Source organism: Melopsittacus undulatus, chromosome 8 (assembly GCF_012275295.1).
Source record: "Melopsittacus undulatus isolate bMelUnd1 chromosome 8, bMelUnd1.mat.Z, whole genome shotgun sequence".
Classification (NCBI taxonomy): domain Eukaryota; kingdom Metazoa; phylum Chordata; class Aves; order Psittaciformes; family Psittaculidae; genus Melopsittacus; species Melopsittacus undulatus.
Window position 1 is genome coordinate 11,729,946 of NC_047534.1, and position 19,345 is coordinate 11,749,290.

The 19,345-nt window shown below is 38.7% G+C and overlaps 1 protein-coding gene across 1 annotated transcript in view; it reads left to right on the top strand.

The window, feature by feature from the left end:
* The first annotated feature begins 4,758 nt into the window (after nt 1–4,758).
* The window catches only part of RBFOX1 (RNA binding fox-1 homolog 1), a 1,270,800-nt gene continuing 1,256,213 nt past the window's right edge, over nt 4,759–19,345 (top strand). Inside the window, exon 1 of the mRNA XM_034065465.1 lies at nt 4,759–4,992. Coding sequence (XP_033921356.1) covers nt 4,759–4,992 — 234 coding nt within the window. The remainder of the gene's footprint in view (nt 4,993–19,345) is intronic.

Here is a 19,345-nt window from a genome sequence, read left to right on the forward strand (position 1 = left end):
AAGCTGTGGCTGTCTCATCCTTGGAAGTGTTCAAGGCCAGGTTTGATGGAGCTTGGAGCAACCTGGTCTAGTGTGAGGTGTCCCTGCCCATGGCAAGGGGATTGGAACTAGATGATCCTTTCCAACCCTAACTGTTCTATGATTTTGTGATTTCTACAGTTGTGTCTTTTGCCAGATCTAACCTATTACATGTCATCTGCAAGGGGCTGTTTTGAAGTTGCCATATTTGGCATGAATCTAGTTCCAAAGCATTCATGAAAGCTATAGAGGCCTTTGCAAATACCTACAACCTGTTCCAGTACCTTTTGAAGAACTTTGAGAAGGTTTGGAATCATGCCCCTAGAAACTCAAATGTCTCAACAGTTCTAGACAAAGATATCACTTTGGTTTATATGAGGGCATGTGAAATATACAGAAACCACCATGTAAAAAGATTATTTCTCTCTCTGCTCCTAGTACAGAGCAGAGTAAGTGTATAGGGAAACCTGAAGCTATAAACAGTGTGCTATAAACAATGAAGTCAATGGCTCTTATGTTTCTCAGTGAACATAATAATAAAGAATAAAATATTTATTAGCTTTTAGAAGTAATTACAAAGATGAGATGGGGAGGGCAATTTGGAAGCAACAGCACAATAAATGAAAAATTAATTTTCCATAATTATTGGTTCATTTTCAGACTTATTAAAAAAATAACTTGTCTTCCTTGTAGCAGTAAGATGTGCCAAATTACCTGATCAAGGTAAATGTACAGTTCCATTCTCCTCCCATCAATGGAATTTTATAAGTGGGTAAGTTGTCTGTTGTTGTTTTTTGTTTTCTTTATCAGAGTACATATGAAAAGAGATCTGAGCTTTTACTGCTGATTATATTGCTTTTCATTGGCAGGACTGGCATTTTATGTTCTCTTGGAACATGAATAGACTTACAGAGCCTGTGTTTTCACTGAAAAGAAGGCATACATTAGAGGGCTTTAAACCAGAATATTACTCTTACATTGGCTTGCAAGTGAGGGTGAGCTAAGGGAATGCAACAAGTATTCCATTAAACATTATAGTGCTCTGATATAAATGTCATTCTGAGGTAATACCCATCATTTTGCTCACTAAGACACTGAAATCTGTGAATATTCCAAACTTCTACATCATGGTAGTTGTAAACTGATTGAGCTGAATTGCAAAATCACTTTGGAATGGTCTAACTCTGCTTAGACTGAACCTGCCTGCTTTCAGTGGGAGTACAGTTAGGTGAAAATATAATCTCTTGGCTGAACTGTCCTTGAAACCCAGCATTCACTGTTTTACTAGAAGAGTTCAACAAACGGATCTTTGCCATGTTTAAGCTCTGAGAGATTAAGTAGGATGAAAATGACACATCCTGTAGAAACCTGGCATTCTACAGGAGATGAAGTTCACCCCCTGAACTGAAACAACTATCCCTGGTATTTCAATTGCTTATTTGTAAAGTGGATGTGGTAAAATAAATCTTTACATCTGAGTGTGATGAGACTCAGTCATCAGGTTTTTTTCTCTTTTTACTTCTGCCCAAACCCCTATCTACTCCTTGGTTACTTGCATCCAAACCCTGTGGTGCTTGGTGAAGTCCAGGCTTTGCAGCAGGAGACAACACAGTTCTGTCATGCCTCCAGCTGCCTCATAGCTTGGTGGGTTTTGCTGTTGAATGAAAGGTGGAGACAGAGAAGTGCAAGTTTCTTTGCCAGTCTTGTAGACCATGCAAACATGTGCATGGATATCCAGAGCGTAACATAAACAGAACTGTAGCTGCTACCCCTCATGTTCCTCCAAGCTGCTGCTCCCTGTTTGGTTCTAGGTAAGCACTGATCTTATATTTGACGTTAAGAGTGGACATCTCTGTGAGAAAGTAGAAGAGGGAGAAACAAAGCTGCGATGGAATTTTAGAGTTATTTTTTGACAACCTGCATCCCAGAATGTGTTTATCTCTCGCTCAGTTGGAGCACTGGTGTTTCAGTACAGTGCTATAGGATGCTCAATGTACCTGTTGTACTTAACATGCATTACAGTCCAGAAAGAGATACTAGAGTTGGACTGACTGCTGTGAAGGGTATGGCATATGATACCTGTAGAAGTCTGGCTATTCTGTTTTGTTGTTGATATTTTTGCATATTTTGGCAATGATTACAAGCAGAAATGTCTTGAAAGTAGCTTGTGCTAAATCTCCCAAGGGCTCAAAGCACTTTGTTACTCAGTTTGGCAAACCTTGGTTGTTAATGGTCTCTTAGATTTTAGTGAGTTGTGCTAGTTGCTCTCTTTGGCTCATGATCAGTTTTGTAAAGGGTTTTGTGAGGAATCAACATGAGACCTGAAATTTAAAAATGCTTACTAGATGAAAAGTGACTTCTCTTGAAAGAAGGGAAGAGAGTAAACATGGCCAAGATGCTAGCTGGTCAAGTTGGAAAGTGAAACAGTAAATCAGGCTGACATAAAGCAGGATATGCAGCAGTACAGAGTAATGAAGGCAGCTAGGTATGTCTGTAGCACTGACTCTTCTCCCAGGTTGATTGCTTTGTCCTCTTAAGAAGTTTATAATGATCTGAAAGATTTAGACCATGTTCCTGAAGTGAGCTCCATTTGTAAAAGCCTGGAGCTCCAATGAACTTTCAGGGTACTCTGATGTATTGCAGAGCTGCCTTATATCAGGGAACCTTTTAGTTCAACATGTTGTAGAAACATAAAATATGATCACTAACTATTCTTACCATGCAGCATTTGCATGCTAAGTAACAGGAAGCAAAGGCCTGGTCGGTCTCCCTTCCCTGAATACCAACAGAGAATTCATTTGTTGTCTCATTGTTTCTCCTTTTCTTTGCATGAAAATGTTGACATTTAAAAAAATATTTGGTTTTAATTAGAAATAAAAATAGAGTATCTGTCTCTGAAAATTTTAATTGCTTCAAAACCAGAAGCTATGCTGTAGAAACAAGGAGCTGGATATTTTATGTTTCAATTTGGAAGAAGCAGACTCTGCCTATGATCAAGACAGCCCAGAGACAGAAATGTGCAGGGAGCCAGGCAGCTGCCTGGCAAGCACACTGGCAGGAATGTGGCTGGAATGGTTCTGCCCGTGTGGCTGCCTGGTTCTGCTTCAAAAATGAATAAAATAATGGTAGAACTGGCAAGTTCTTGCAAAGCACTTGGATTCTATGAAATCAAAGCTTTTGGATGGAGAACTGATCCAACCAAAATTGATGCAATTTACTGCTATCTGCCTGAATAGTATAATAGTTAAGCTGACATTTTAGTTTCAGTAAGGCTGGGGAGTATGTAGAAATGATAAACTAAATAGAAATAGAAAACAGGATTAAAGCATGTGGTGAGACAAGTGCAATGGAAAAAGCAGGTGTGAATGGTGAAAGAGAAAAAAGAAAGCTTCAGGCTTTTGCCATTTGACCACTCCTGTGTAGAGCTGCACCTTCCATTATGGGGGAGATCTGAACAGCTGCAGAGCTCCTGAAAGAGCTCCAAGCGAGGTGGAAAGGTGAGAAATTACTTTGGAAGTCACACTTTGTTGACCACTGGAAATACTGGGCAATTTGATGGTATTAATTCATCCACAATTGACTGGTCACCACTTCTGAAGCCTACTCCTAAGCCCTTGACTGGAGTATATCTAGATATTTGCAGAGGGCTTCTTAGAGATTTACTTCACTCTACGAGTTATTAAGAACTTCAGTTAAACCTACAAGCCCTTAAGCAGGAGAAAACAGAAATAGTACCTTTTTTTTTTTAAAACTCTATTTTATATTGCCTTCTATTGTGGAAAAAATGTCCTTCAACAACTCGTTTTTTTTGGCTAGCCATCTTCAGAACCGTGTTCTCCTGCCTTAGCTTGTGGTTGCCCTGCTGAAGCTATTTAATGTGACATGCATCATCTTGAAAAATCATTGGAAAAAAATGAGGTAAAGCAGCGTATTGTAGTCTGTATGCGAGAGCAGTAGGTTACTTTTTTCTTAAAGCCCAGATGTTCCACCAGTCCTCTGATAGTGTTGGTGTTTTTTATAAATTGGCTGAGAGCAGAAAGGATCTCCAAAATGTCATATTGGATTGTTCTAATCTCATTATAATCTCATTCCTGCAGCTGTAGGACCAGAGCACATTGTGCAAAACTGATGCGATAATGTGGAATGTGATTTTAGAAGATACAATGGTAATTTACAAAGTAATGACACCCTTCAAAAGAAAAAGCTATAATGAAATAATTTTGAAAGAAGCTGTTTAGAACTAAAGAAATCTTTACCTTTTAATGGGTAATCATTCTTGGCATCAGTAACAGTATAATAATCAAAAAAATCCACTGTGTCCCTTGGGCAGAGGTAAATTTGGATTTACAGAAGGTGCAGAAAATATTTTGTGCTTTAAGGAAAGGCAGGTACTCTGGATCAGTTAGAACAGGAAAACAAGGGTTTTGGTAACGTAAGCAGTAGGACTGTGCATATAATCAATATGGGCAAAGTTATTACTTTTTATTAGGTGCAGAGGATGGAGTACAAAAGAAGCTTGTGCCTAGCGTGCACTGGAAGCTGTCCTCGGGCACAGTGCTACCCAGTGATCAGGAGAGGGCGGCAGAGAAACAAAATTGCTATGTGCAGTTCCTGCAAAGGCTTCGAAACACCACTGAAATTTTGAAGAGGGGCGAGAGCACATCGGAGCTCTCAGAAGCTAAATCCCCTTCAAAAAGGCAGCTTCATCAGTCTTTAGAAAAAGTCCATAACACTTTAAAAATGCCAAATTCCGGTGGCAGCCCAGAAGACGTGGTGAAGCAACGAGGCAGAGATGGCAAGATGAGAAGGGAAGACGTGGATGATTCTCAACCTGAGGGAAAGAGGTTGAAGCTGGCAAATGAAGGAGGAAACATTGGGAAGGACAGAGGAACAGCAGTAGCAGCAGAAGAAGAAATAATGCCTTGTTTAGACAGAGAAGAACCTGTGCCTGAAGGAGGTGGCGAAGGCAAAAGTGTAAGTGGGGATCTTTAGTGGCTTCAAACTGGGAAAGGGGGAAGGGCCATGAGTTTGCCTTTAAAATTATTTGTCATCCTGAAGTTGTTAATCGTGCATCAAGAAGTGCAAGACAAATGTGATCAAGTGTCCCGTCTCACTAAGATTACAAGAATGTTACTCTTTAGTTTATCTTGGCTACACGTTTTTTACTGCAGGAGTGTGTATTTTAATCTGGCTCTCACTGTTAGCTGCTTGCAAAATGTGTATGTCAGAAGTGATTTTTTTTTTGGGGGGGAGGGTGTAAGGCTGGATGGAATGTTAATTGCTAAAGCTTGTTTTTCAGCTCTTTGTATTGGGTAATGGTTGGTACACTGAATTGGACATCATGGGTTGTTTGCCAGTCCATTCAGACTTTCAACTGCATTTATGTTGTGGAATACTATTTTACAGCTGGGGGTGAGGACAGAGCCTGCAGGGAAGAGGGGATTTGATGGTTAGAGATCTCATCTGGTGAGAAAGCAAATCTCATCTGTTGAGATGTAGCAAAAAAAGAGCTGCTGAACAGTTGTCTATAGAAATATGCTGTTACCAGATCTTTGTATGAGGTTAACTTTGTCAGTGTTTCTTGACTAGTTGTTTAGCTCAGCTGCTGCGCCTGTCAGCAGCTTTGAAGCTTAGCAGAAAACTGGGGAGGAGAGGGGGTAAACATATGGATTCCCACCCAGCTGAAGCTTTTCTTCTGTGGTGCTGTTTTGGCCAGGTACTTTTCTGGACACATACTGGCTGCTTCTCTCAATCAGAAGTGGAGGAGGAGCAGTGTCTTGTGTGTAAATATTTCCTGTTTGAGTGGTCATAAGGTGAGAGTATAGCTTGTAGAATTCACCTAAGAGCTGCTGGAAATTTTAGCATGCATATTTTATCTAGAAGTTTTCCAAAATATGTATTTTTCTTTCTTTTCTGGGATTAATGTCCTGAATTAAGAAATTCCGCTCCAAATAAGGAGTCAAGTATATGCTCCAAATTTCAGTAGGATTTACATTTTTCAAATAATTGGAAAGGTTAATTTACTCAGTTCATTCTGCCAGAAGGTCATCTCTAATACATCATCTCTTAAGTGCAACAGTTTTCCTGATTCAGGAGAGTCAGGAAATGTCTAAGGTGTTAGCTTATACAAGTAAAAGTATTTTTTAATCAATCCATGTAACTGCATGTAATTGCATTTTGTTCTAAGTCTGCATTTTGGGCTTCAAAAGCTTATGAAGACACACTCTTTTTAACTCTCAGGCATCAAAGTACTGCTCTTATTCTGATAATGGTTCTGCTACAAAGACTCTTCTCCCTCCTGATTTAAGATGCACAATATACAAGCAAGTTAGATGATCATATCATAACCCTGCTTTTGTCTGGTTTAGTTTTTGTTTGTTTGTGTTGATTTTACCTTTTCCCTGAAAATAAAGGCTTTAAATCTATTCCATTTCAGGATAAATATCCCTGATTACCACTATAGGCTGTGTCAGTGTCCTTTTGCTAGTACATGTTACTATATATTTAATTAGGCACTTACTGAAAAATGAGCCTGAATTGAGTAGGTTTACTTTCTCTTTTGCAGGATCAATTTTAGAATGTAGAATATACTAGAATGATGCATACCTTAATCACTGGGCACTGCCCCATTTACAGGGCTTGATTTGCTCTTATTGTTCTACCACTCATCTACCACTACAAGAAGTTCTCTTGTGATGAATATCCATCAATTTTTTTCTTTTCTTGTTTTTTTTCTTGACAAAACAAATGTGATAATGAGCAATTATTTCACTGTTTGTCTCTCCCAGAATATTCATAAATATTTTTATAATAAAATGACATTTCTTATAGCAATTCTTAAACAGAGTTTGATTCAAAATTCGTGGAAGCTCACTGAGGTTATTCTTTCCACCCACTTCAATAGACTCTTGATTGGGATGTTGCACTACATTTTGTATAAAGTTCCAGTAATTTTTCCCCTTCCCATTTAAAGCAGTGTCACTGAATGGGGGAGATTATTAGAAATAAATTATGTGACATTTGAAATTCTGTTAACATACAACTATTTCTAAAACCAATAAAAACCTTGTTCAACAATCACTGTTAAGTGTCTGTCACATTGTAGAGAGCAAGCTGCTGGAAAAGATGGACTGTGTGCCCTTAGGAAACACTGGAATGACTTCATTTCTGTGCTTAGAAGAATATTTTAATAGGCATAGTGGTATGGGTAATCAATGCATGCACTGGAAGAACATTTCCTAATAGTCCATTATGTCTTCTATTTTAAAGAAGGATATTAAAAAAAATTATAGGCTTTGACCATTTTTGGACTAGTAATAAAAAATCAGCACAGTAAGTGTGCTATTTCTTTATTTATTCCACTGCTATGTGCCTGAATCAGCATCCATTCTTAGGTTTAGAAGAAAGAGATCTACCTAGGTCATCTGCTCTAACTTGTCACTTCACTTATTATGGAATCTTGTATAATGAGAGAATGCAAACACCATCTATATTTCATGCTTGTGAAATGATGCAGAATACTAGGCATTTACTTGGCATTTTGTATTTATAACAGTAGCTGCTGCTGTGCAGAAGTTGGTTGCAGAAGGATGTTTCTGCTGCTAGCTTCACTGGACAGAGCTGTTTTGTTTGCCATGGGAATGAAGGGCTGCATTTCCCAGTAACTAGTTTGCAGTGGTATCTGGAATGGTTCCTTCACTTACTACTAGTATCTAGTTAATGTAGTAACCTGGGGTAAAACTGTAATTGTTAATTTAGACATCTATTAAAATAATTTGCTTCTTGCCTTCCTCTTTACTTATATTTATAGTAAGGAAACTGCTCACAGCAGGTATGAATCACATAGTCTAAACCCATGTAATTTTTCCCTCTAATGTTTCTTTCTGGCATATCACTGAATTAAGTATTTGGTACAGACAAAATGGAATGCAGTCTTTGTAGTAAGGTTCAACTTGAGAAATTTCTCATTTGATCCAGATGGTACAGAATTAGCATTTGGAAGAGCTGATGAGTCACCCTTTTTATCAATAGTTTGGGTAAAAGTATTTAACTAGGGCCTCTGTAGAATTCAATCTATCTTTCGTATGCCTGGAGGATGACCGTAACTATCAGTTACAGAACGTTCTGTGGTCATTTGTCACCCTGCATGTGCTCCAGCACATAATGGAAGTTACTAATTTAGTGTAAAATAGTATTTACTGAAATAAAAAGCATGTGAGAGGTAAGCATGCAAGTAACAATTTTTTTTTTCCTAGGCTGATAGACATGTTCTCATACTGACTAGCTTATATGAGTTATTCATGAGTTATGGTCATTAAGAATGTATATCCTTGGAATCCTTTTACTTACAGGATACAGTCTTGTATGGTCTCTACCTGACTGTTAGTCAGTCTGGCCAGGTGGATTTTGCATAGAATCGCAGACTGGTTTGGTTTGAAAGGGACCTTAAAGCTCATCTAGTTTCAACTCCCTACCACAGGCAGGGGTACCTCGCACTAGACTATGTTGCTCAAAGCCCCATCCAACCTGGCCTTGAACACTTCCAGAGATGGGGCAGCCACAGCTTCTCTGGGCAACATATACCAGTGCCTCGCTACCTTCACAGTGAAAAATTTCTTCCTGAATGTAATTTAATCCTATCTAATCTAAATCCCCCCTTTTGATGTGAAGATATCTATGTATTCATAATGCCTACTCTGTTAAAAATCAAACTTCTTTTCCTCTAATTATTTGTGCAAAATTTATAGAACAAGACCAAATTTCTGGCTTTGATCTCTCTAGTGGTTCATATAGTGTTAACTGTGTTTTTGTATGTGATGCCACCTGTGCAGGAATGTGGAGAAGAAAGCTTGAACTTTTGTCCTTTTAAATAACTTTCAAAAAGGGTTAATGCATTTGGGAATTAAAGCACTGTTTCAAATGTTTACAGAAATAGCCTTTGCCTTTGTAAAGATAAGAGGAAAGTGTAGAAGTACAGTGAAGAAAAAATTGCAACTTTTTGTTAATGTCAAAAGTAATGTCTTTAGTGGTACTGTCGTATTGTAAATGAAAGTGAGAAGAGTATATGAAAACTTATTCTTTAATACCTTTGTAGGAGGAGAAAACTGATTTTGCTGAAGAATTGGCTATACTAAACTTGTAGCATGTGACAAATCCAGCCTTCTAAATATCAGATGTTATCATTTAAAATACAGGTTAGGATGAAAGATGTGGCATGCTATGTAATGTCCTCATCTCTGCATACAGAACAGATTGAGCCTTGTTACTTTTTTGTCAATTGCTGGAAGATCTGGTCCTGAAAAATACTTAATCTTTAAAAGCAGGTACCAATTTTTGGGAATTTTGGGTCAATTGAAATTGAGGGTTGGGCTAGATGATCTCCAGAGGTCTCTTCCAGCCCTAAGGAGTCTGTAATTCCATGGGGAAACTACCTTTCATGTCTGATTAAATGTTCAGCATGCTATTCCTATGTTCATCACTGTGTGCATGAGGCATTTGGAATAAAGATTCTCTCCAGTTGCTGTAAGGCCTTTTCTTCTGTTCTCCACAGCAGCACTATCTGGTGCTGTCTAGATCCTGGATTCCTGGTCTGGCTGGGCTGTGATTAGGGATAAGACAAGTTTCTCTCTTTCATTGTTCTGTAACATCTACTGCTGCTTCATGTTAAACTTGTATTGGGCCCATTTGATAGAAGCACTTTGCTTCAGCCTCTTTGCTGTGTATCACTATTTCCAAATTGTAGAAGAACACAGCTTGGAAAGCTGAAAAAACACACCTTGGAAAGCTGATCATTTAAGAGGACAGTTCTCAGGAGGAGAGGAAACTTAGACCTTAAAAGTCCTAATGTTCAGTTCAAGATGAAATTCCCTCATGTGAGGAGTAGGCCTGGATTCACGATATCAAATTAAAAGTTCTATAAAGACCAGGTGAGGATATAGGAACATAGCCTTGCATTTGGCTTTGTGCAGAAGCCTTATGTGACTTTAGCACTGTGAGCTGCTGTCATGCAAGTACTGAAATAGCAAAGATACAAGGAGGCATTGAATATGAGAATGGTGTTAACATAGGTAAATGAAATGCACATTTACTATCTTCTCTGTTTAGTTCAGATTATATGAAAAGTAGTGTTTTGGCTCAGTAATTTCTTTTTCATGAAATATATGCATCAGCATAGAGTCAAATCTAAGAAGTGGATCTGAAGCCTGACAGTTTGTTTGCAGCGTTTGTTTCTGTGCATTGCCACAAAATTTACACTGTGTTAATGCCATTATTCATACAGGTGTTTTGTTTAAAAAATGTATTTGCTCCTTCCAGATGGTTTATTAAGAGAACTTGTTTGCGTGTACATGGCTTTGTGCTCTTGGTGATATTTATGAATATTACTTTGAAGGGGAATCATGTTTAGAGAGGGAGAGCCTCAATTGGTGAGTCCATACTGGATTGAGAGTTGAATTTATGGTGCTGATTTTTACTTTAAATCCTAAGCAGATTGAACCATTCTACTGTCAAGGCTGTGGTTTAGCTTTTTTTCCCTCCTCCTTGTAATGATGTTTAAATCCATTGAAATTCTTTTGTCCTCAGAGGTTATGAAGGGAATAGACTTCTTCTAAGAGTTCACTGTAGATTTGTAATGTTTTGAACAGCATGAAATTTGTAACATGTTGTATGAAGTAGTCTGTTTGCCTTTCTTCTCTTGCCTATTTTTGGCTCTGGTTACCTAATTAGAGGCTAGCTTAAGGGCTAGCTTTTTGACTTGTTAGTCAAAAATGGCAATATACTGGAACTAATGTTTTTGTTGCTTTGATTCAGAACACAATCAAATTATGTGATCCAGGACATTGGCATTATTATTAGTCTTTAGAAATGGAAAGGAGATAATAATTCTTTAGAAGAAGTGAATGGTTGTATTGATGTGACCTGCTGGAGTTACTTCCACAGGAATATTTACTAACATAAATGCTAGTAAGGGAGCCTTTTGTAGAAAGATGTGAATAAATGATCTTCAAAAATTGGTTTGGACTTGATTCCATGTCAAAGAACAAGTCAATGGAAAATGTTCTCCGTGAAACTGATTTATCCCCCTATTAACCTTCTGCTGGTTAATGCCCATGTATGTAAACAGTGTCTCTGGGACTTGCGCAGGAACAACTGCAATTAAGGAATTGACTAAGACAACTAAAGGCAGCATAAATAGATCCTTATGGATGACCTAATTTTAACATTTTTACTGTAGTTATTGGGGCAGAACACTAGATGGCAGGGGGTAAGTGTACAAAACTAAGAACTGCATATGGATTGCCTGATTGTTTTTACATGGGGGAAAACTTAATTTTATTCAGTGAGTGGCTGCCTATTTTTAATATGCACTTGCAGCCAAGAGTAGGGTAAGCCCTTTGTATTTGCCCATTGGAAGTTTCATTTTATTGGTAAGGAACATTCATGAAGCATTTGTCTCAGTTTGAATAATCAATTAACCTAATACTGATGTTTGTAGAGTAACTGGAATACTAGTTGTGATTGAAATCCAAAAATCTTCTGAGGTGTGAAAGACAACATTTCTGGTCTACGCAGTTGAATTAGTGGAATTAAGGTATGTATGCATTGCTCTTACTTGCTACTGTCTTTCTGTAACCTAATATAGGTTAGTGTGCTTTGGGTAAATTCCAGTCATTACGAAAAATATTTTAATTTCAAGTCTCTATGATTGAGAAATTGAAAAATTATTTACTTATTGAGTGCTTGGGATTTTTTAATGTTTGCAGTCTTAGTCATTAGTCTGGATTGTAATGTTGGGGAACATGCCATAGGAGCAGCGTGAAAACTGAAAATGGAAGCAGGCTAGTGCTTCACCAGATTTCCCTTTCCTGTGACATACTATATGTTCAGACTAATTTGTGAGTGCATTATTACTAAAGCTGCCTGTTTTATTCCATTAAACTAGACTACTACCTGATGCACTGCCACCCATGTAATTTCTCCTTGGAGAATGCACTTAATGTGTTCTAATGCTTTGTCCGCTCTGCAGTTCTTAAACAGCCCATGGAATTATACATAGTCCTGATTGCACTAGGAAGAAATTTATATTTTAAATTTAAAATGCAGAACATTTACTTTTAATAGATGTCTTGTGTCCTGAACTCTTTCCTTTTGGCATCTTAAGCTATTATTAAAATTAACTCCTTCAACAGTTGTGAAGCAATCTTCTAATAGGTTGGTGTAGGAAAACACAACAGTTGAGTAACTTAACCTAATGTCATTGACAGTAAGTGGTAGATAATGAAGTAATTCTCAATTAGTTGTACTGAGATTTAATTAATAAAGGTCCATCTAAGATTCACAAATCAATGAGAAGTGGTAGGAGAGAATGTGTTGGTAGCTGGAGTCCTTGGAAAGGATATTTTCATTCTAGTCCTAAAAGCAAAACTTGTTTATAGTAAGCACAAAAATTCTTATAAATCTGTCTTTTACCTGCTATTTTCTTTCCACATGCTTACAATATAATGTATTTCAGCTGTATTCGACTAGACATTACATGGAGCTGTGTCTGATGTTAATGCGAATCTTTGTTTTGCTGTCTCAGGTACCTGCAAGGGAATGTAGACTGTGTTGCCCATCACTGTGATTCAAAAGTTAATGCATATTACAGATCACTGAGGATCCCTAGCAAGTAACACAACTCTGATCCTTTATTTAAAAAAAATAAATTATTCTTTAAGTAGTTGGTAGCTGGACAGCCAAACTAAATGTGAGGGAAAGAGAAGCCTGTACTTGTCCAAGGTTATAGAGCAAGTCATTATCTGAAATGCTCCAAATGCTTTAGTTTCAGGTCCCAGATATACCCAGCCTGTGACTTGGGTATAACATCTGAAACCTTTAGTTATTCTTCATCTAACAAGAAAATAAAGGCTGCCAAAGGAGAACAAAGTTGAGTAGCTGTTACGTGTTACTTCCTCAGTGTTGTTGCTTGATGGCTAGCAGGAATTGCACAGTCATAATAGCCTTTAATAATTGAGCGGGGACACAAAAGAATCAGAATCATAGAATAGTTAGGGTTGGAAAGGACCTTAAGATCATCTAGTTCCAACCCCCCTGCCATGGGCAGGGACACCTCACACTAAACCCTATCATCCAAGGCTTCATCCAACCTGGCCTTGAACACTGTCAGTGATGGAGCATTCACAACCTCCCTGGGCAACCCATTCCAGTACCTAACCACCCTAACAGTAAAGAATTTCTTCCTTAGATCCAATCTAAACCACCAGCCATCACTGATGTAAATTTAAAGGGCTGTATGTTTTCACAAGGTCAGAATGACCTTGAATAGTTGGACCAAGATAGCATAAGCTCAGTTGTTAATAGCATACACTTAAAGGGCTGTGTAATTCCCCAGCTCCTGTAATTATTTTGGTGGTATTGGTTACCTTAGATAGTAAGGAGATTGTTTGTGAATAGTGTGGTAAATGCCTGGTTTACTGAAGCAGTGTTATCTCTTCAGTGTCCTTGCTCTGAACCTAATTAGGGGTTTTAGTAAGATGGTATTTGCTAGGTTTCTCTAAGATGAGATTTTCAAATAATGTGTAAGCTCATAGCCATGTAAAATTGTTATTTGCAAGTCAGAATGACTGCAGGTGGTGGGAGGCTGCATATAGCATGGACCATTTCTGCAAGATCTGAAGGTCAAAAATGTGATGTGTTGTCAAATACTACCCTGGTAATGATGTGTGGGTTTCTCAAAAAAAAAAAAAATAAAATTTTGCTTGCATATTTCTTATTGATATTCTTGTTGATACCTGAATTTCATTTAGTGCTTCCTTTTGAACAGGTTTCTTCTGGCTGGAGCTTAGCCTTACTAGTGCAAATGCCAAATAAATATGTATTGCCTTAAGTGAACTCGAGACAGAATAAAACTTGCAAGGCAGAATAAAACAGCAAAGATTGAATTTCATCCAGTAAATTTGTACTGTTCTATAGCATAATGTATCAGAGTTGCTTTATTCTACCATCCTACTCAGTGAGCATAATTACATGCTTTGTTCATGTCCAAAAAAATATTAAGTGTGTTCATTTTACTAGTCCCCAAAAATCACGAGGTGACTGGGTGTGATAGCCAGCTCTGTTTAGAGTCCCAGCGAGAAGTGATGTTTGGCAGTTCCTGGTAAGCTATAACTGTGTTTTTGTGGGTGATTAAGACACAAAAGTTGTGCTGTGTAATGAATACACTGTAGCTGCACCTGTACACTGACAAGCATTTTGCCTGTCAGGACAATGATGAAAAAGTAGGTCCTGAGCTATACTGGAAGGAGGGTAAAAGAGAGGAAATGAGACCGTGTGATAGCCTTATGCTGTGTTTAAATCTGTCACTCTTACTGAAGTGTATATCCCACTTCCACCTGCACTATGCAGACTTTGGCATCCTTTTTATTCAAGTGCACATGTTCCTTTTTTTTTTTACTGAATTGATATATATATATTTCTGTCACAGTATGAATGTTTCTTTTGCTAGTTGAGATATACTGTGTATTCAACGCATTTTCAATGAATGCTATTTTCCCAAACGAGATGGCTAATCACAAAAGATATAAATGTAAAATTCTGAGCCCTAACCACACTGAGATCATGTTAGCTTTGAGTTAGGCCATAGCTAAGTGGAAAGTAAACATTCTGAGCAGTAATACACTGGTGAAGTTACCTCTGTTCTGAGATGCTGAGAGGTTTCTTTTCTTTAAAATACATATTTCAGCTAAAAGCTCTAATCTTTTCACTGTCTCCAGAGAGCAAAATCATTGAGTCTTATGGTTAGAAACTGTAAATCAGGAGTCTATATAAAATGGAAAGAATGCTGCTTGAGCAATTTATCACATTTTACTTAAAATAAATGACATTGGAGAAAGCTGTTGCATTAGATTAGAAAAGAAGACTGATTCTTGGAAAAGCAGAAGAACAAAATTATTCCTTCTCACTGCAGGTTGGTTCCCAAATCTTACAGGCACAATAGCTTTTCTTTATGTGATGATGTTTTCTTTGAATGTCTCTGTGTAGGTACATGTTACATAAAGGTATTATGCTCTTGGCCACTAATTTATTGGCCCTTCTTGGATATCAAGGCTAGAATTGACCCCAATTTCTATCAGAAGTTAGTAGTAACTCCATAACTTCTGTTTGATGAAGAACATGTAATTTTTAAAAATCATCCATTTTGGTTAAAGTCTTCAGTTCATGGGTGTAGATAATTATTCTCACAGCAAACAAAATAGAGTTGAAATTTTCCCAACTGCACATGCCAGCCTGCATATACTTGTTGCAGCAGACCTTACTGACTCCCATTATGAGAATAAAGTCATTGCCTTCTCTTAGATGAACTAAATCTATCGGTGTACTTTGTTTCCCATCCTAAGGGTCTGTATTCTTCATCTGAAATGATTGATCTCCACCCTCTCTGGCTCTTTGCAAGTTCAACGTTTTTGAAGAACACTGATTCTGCTGGATGGTCCCATGTTAATATTCCAATGGTTTAGGTACTGCTCTGCCTTGGATTTCAGAGTCATTTACCAACAACTGCTAAGTAACTTTTTGGTACATTGCTGCTGAGCAGGACTACACCCTTCTATAGTTTTTACAGTTTTTGTAGCACCCATTGTGCTTTTATCACAGGCACAATTTGTCCATTGGTTGTCCATATGGAAATGCATTTTTTTTCAGACAAGCCCAGAATTTATTGCTGCCATTAGATTTAAGTTGTCCAGAAATTACCAGTGACTTGACTTATACCTACACACTTCCTCAGTTAATTGAAAAAAAAACCCACTGAATAATAGGGGGATTTTAAAGACCTAATAAGACCTAATAAGGTCTTTAAAGGGGATTTGGAGTCAGGTTGATGGAATTTGATTGCTTTCACCTAGCAAAGGAATTGTATTTTAGTGAAGTAAAGCCTCCCAGTTGAAGAGATGAAGTAGGTTTCTGGGGGAATAAACAGTGAAAATAATCTGCTTTTATCAACAGTGTCAAGAAGAGAGGGAATTAGTGCAAGGAACTGTTGTGAAACTCCTAGGGTACTTCACTGTTCTTGATGCTCTTGGAGCAGAATGTCAGGTTCTTTGTGTAAACAGCTGTGCTTTGGTTCTAATGATGTTCACATTATTTGGTACTCACCACAATGTTTAACTTGTGACATTTGTTGTGCCTAGAGCTTCTTGATTTTACCTTGTTGGTACTGGGTGTTACTCTGTAGATGGATGGCAGAAGCCAGTGCTTCAGTGTCTAGTGTCTCAAGATCTATTTTTCTTTAGGAAACCGAGAAAAAATTGCAGCTGTGTATCTGACTAATGTTTTGCTTTCTCCCTTTGCATGGTAATTTTCCTCCTACATTTAAAAAAGTTTAAACTTCCTTGCCTTTAGCTGTACTTACAGTTAAGTTGTAAGTTGTAAGCTGTACTTACTGTTCAGTCAAGGGCCCTTGCCTCCAAAAGTGGCTTTCTTAACACAATTTGACAAGAATTAGTTGTTTCACATGAAGCATGTAGTTAAAATTCTCATAATTTAGGATTAGCTATTTTATAAATGACAACAATAACAATTAACATGCACACCTCCATTAAGTTCAACTTAAAGTTTGAAAAGCATCATGAATTTCTCTGATGAAAGGCCTTATGTAAATTTGTGAAGTGTTTATTATTGCTGGTAATAAAAGTCCAGTTTCTTCTGAAGGGCTTATATGTTAAGCTACAGCTTGAATGTGATTTGGGGTTATATTCAATATAATAATTGTCTGTATTCAGTGCCAGGAAGCCCTCAAAGGCCAGGCAGACTCCGTCACCTTCAGAATTAATTTTTCAGTAAGACTGCAGCAGAGTTTGATTTGCAAACAGTAACTAATTTTCCTTAGTTTAGGCCTGAGGGAGATGATTCTTTCTGTATAACATTTACTAGGCACATTTTGTTTTCACTTAAACTGAAGGAGAAAGCAAACCTCCATAGATGATATTAGAATCCTCTTAAATGTCCTAAGACCTGAGCCAAAATCTGGCTTTTATGAATCATCCAAACTTAAAGTTTAAGCCTTCTAAGACTAGAGTAAAAGTGCACTTGTGTTAAAGGAGCTTTGATACCTCCTGCAGAACTGACACAAACTTTTCATTAAACCAATTGTGATGTTTTCCTCAATTTTTTTATTTTTTTTTAAATGGGGTATTTGCATGAAAAAAACCCAAATGGTTCCTCTGTTCCTGCTGCTCCTTCCTCACTTGGAAGCACAATCTTTGCTCTGATTTGCAATTAGGTTACTATGTAAATGATGACAATGTCAGAGTTAGCGTTATGGTTTTGGGTGGAGAGGGAGCAGCAGGAGCTGACGGATACTTAAACCCACCTAAGTGTTACACAAAGATCTTTGCTAGATGACACAGGCTGGTGGAAAGATGCAGTTGAGAAGCCACATAGGTTGAATGGTCTTTAAAACACTATTTTGAATGTTTTCATCCCTGACATGTCAGTCATCAAGCCAGTGTTTAATTAGGTACCAATTGTACCTGTGCTGGAGCAGGAACAAAGATTAGTGGAACCTGTAGGGATATGTCACCTGTAGGGTGTCTTACCATACATGTACATAAATAGGCTATATCCCAAAATAACATGAAGAACTTCCAAAGCAAATTGCTGAGACTATTATGACATTGCATTCAATTAGGGAATTTCTCTCATGGAATCCTAGAATGGTTTGGAAGGGACCTAAAAGATCATCTAGTTCCACCCCCCCTGCCACAGGCAGGGCTTAAACCACCCACTAGACCCAGTTGCTCAAAGGCCTGGCCAACCTGGCATGGAAACAAATCAATGCTTCAGCCTGGCTGTCCTTTCTGAAGCTGTTCTTGCAATCTCAGTACTTAGAATTCCCAGTGACTATGTCTGCTTTCCTGCTTGCCTCTTTTCAGCATTTCCACTGCCCTATTGCCTCCCTCTTTAGCAGGCTATATATGGTTTACAGTCGCCAGCACAGTTCTCTGAGGTTTTGGCTTTCACCTCTCAGACTTCAGTAGCTGGAAGGGAAAGCTTCTGACTAGAGAACTGACTTTCTTACCTCAATCATAGAATCATAGAATCATAGAATAGTTAGGATTGGAAAGGACCTCAAGATCATCTAGTTCCAACCCCCCTGCCATGGGCAGGGACACCTCACACTAAACCATGCCACACAAGGCTTCATCCAACCTGGTCTTGAACACTGCCAGGGATGGAGCATTCACTACCTCCCTGGACAACCCCTTCCAGTACCTCAACACCCTAACAGTAAAGAATTTCTTCCTTATATCCAGTCTAAACCTCTGCTGTTTCAGTTTCAACCCCTTACCCCTTGTCCTACCACTGCAGTCCCTAATGAATAGTCCCTCCCCAGCATCCCTATAGGCCCCCTTCAGATACTGGAAGGCTGCTATGAGGTTTCCATGCAGCCTTCTCTTCTCCAGGCTGAACAGCCCCAACTTTCTCAGCCTGTCTTCATATGGGAGGTGCTCCAGTTCCCTGATCATCCTCGTGGCCCTCCTCTGGACTTGTTCCAACAGCTCCATGTCCTTTTTATGTTGAGGGCACCAGAACTGCACACAATACTCCAAGTGAGGTCTCACGAGAGCAGAGTAGAGGGACAGGATCACCTCCTTTGACCTGCTGGTCACACTCCTTTTGATGCAGCCCAGGATACGGTTGGCTTCCTGGGCTGTGAGTGCACACTGCTGGCTCATGTTCATTTTCTCATTGACTAACAACCCCAAGTCCTTCTCCACAGGACTACCATGAATTTCCTTTTTGCCCAACCTGTAGCTGTGCCTGGGATTGCTCCGACCCAGGTGTAGGACCTTGCACTTGTCATGGTTAAACTTCATGAGGTTGGCATCAGCCCACCTCACAAGCATGTCAAGGTCCCTCTGAATGGCATTCCTTCCCTCTAGCGTATCAACAGAACCACACAGCTTGGTGTCATCGGCAAACTTGCTGAGGGCACACTCAATCCCATTGTCCATGTCAGCGACAAAGATATTAAACAAGACAGGTCCCAACACTGATCCCTGAGGGACACCACTTGTTACTGGTCTCCAGCCAGACATTGACCTGTTGACCACAACTCTTTGAGTGCGACCATCCAGCCAGTTCTTTATCCACCGAGTACTCCACCTATCAAATTGATGTCTCTCCAATTTAGAGACAAGGATGTCATGTGGGACAGTGTCGAACGCTTTGCACAAATCCAGCTAGATGACGTCAACTGCTCCACCCCTGTCCATCAGTTCTGTTGCCCTGTCATAGAAGGCCACCAAATTGGTCAGGAAGGATTTCC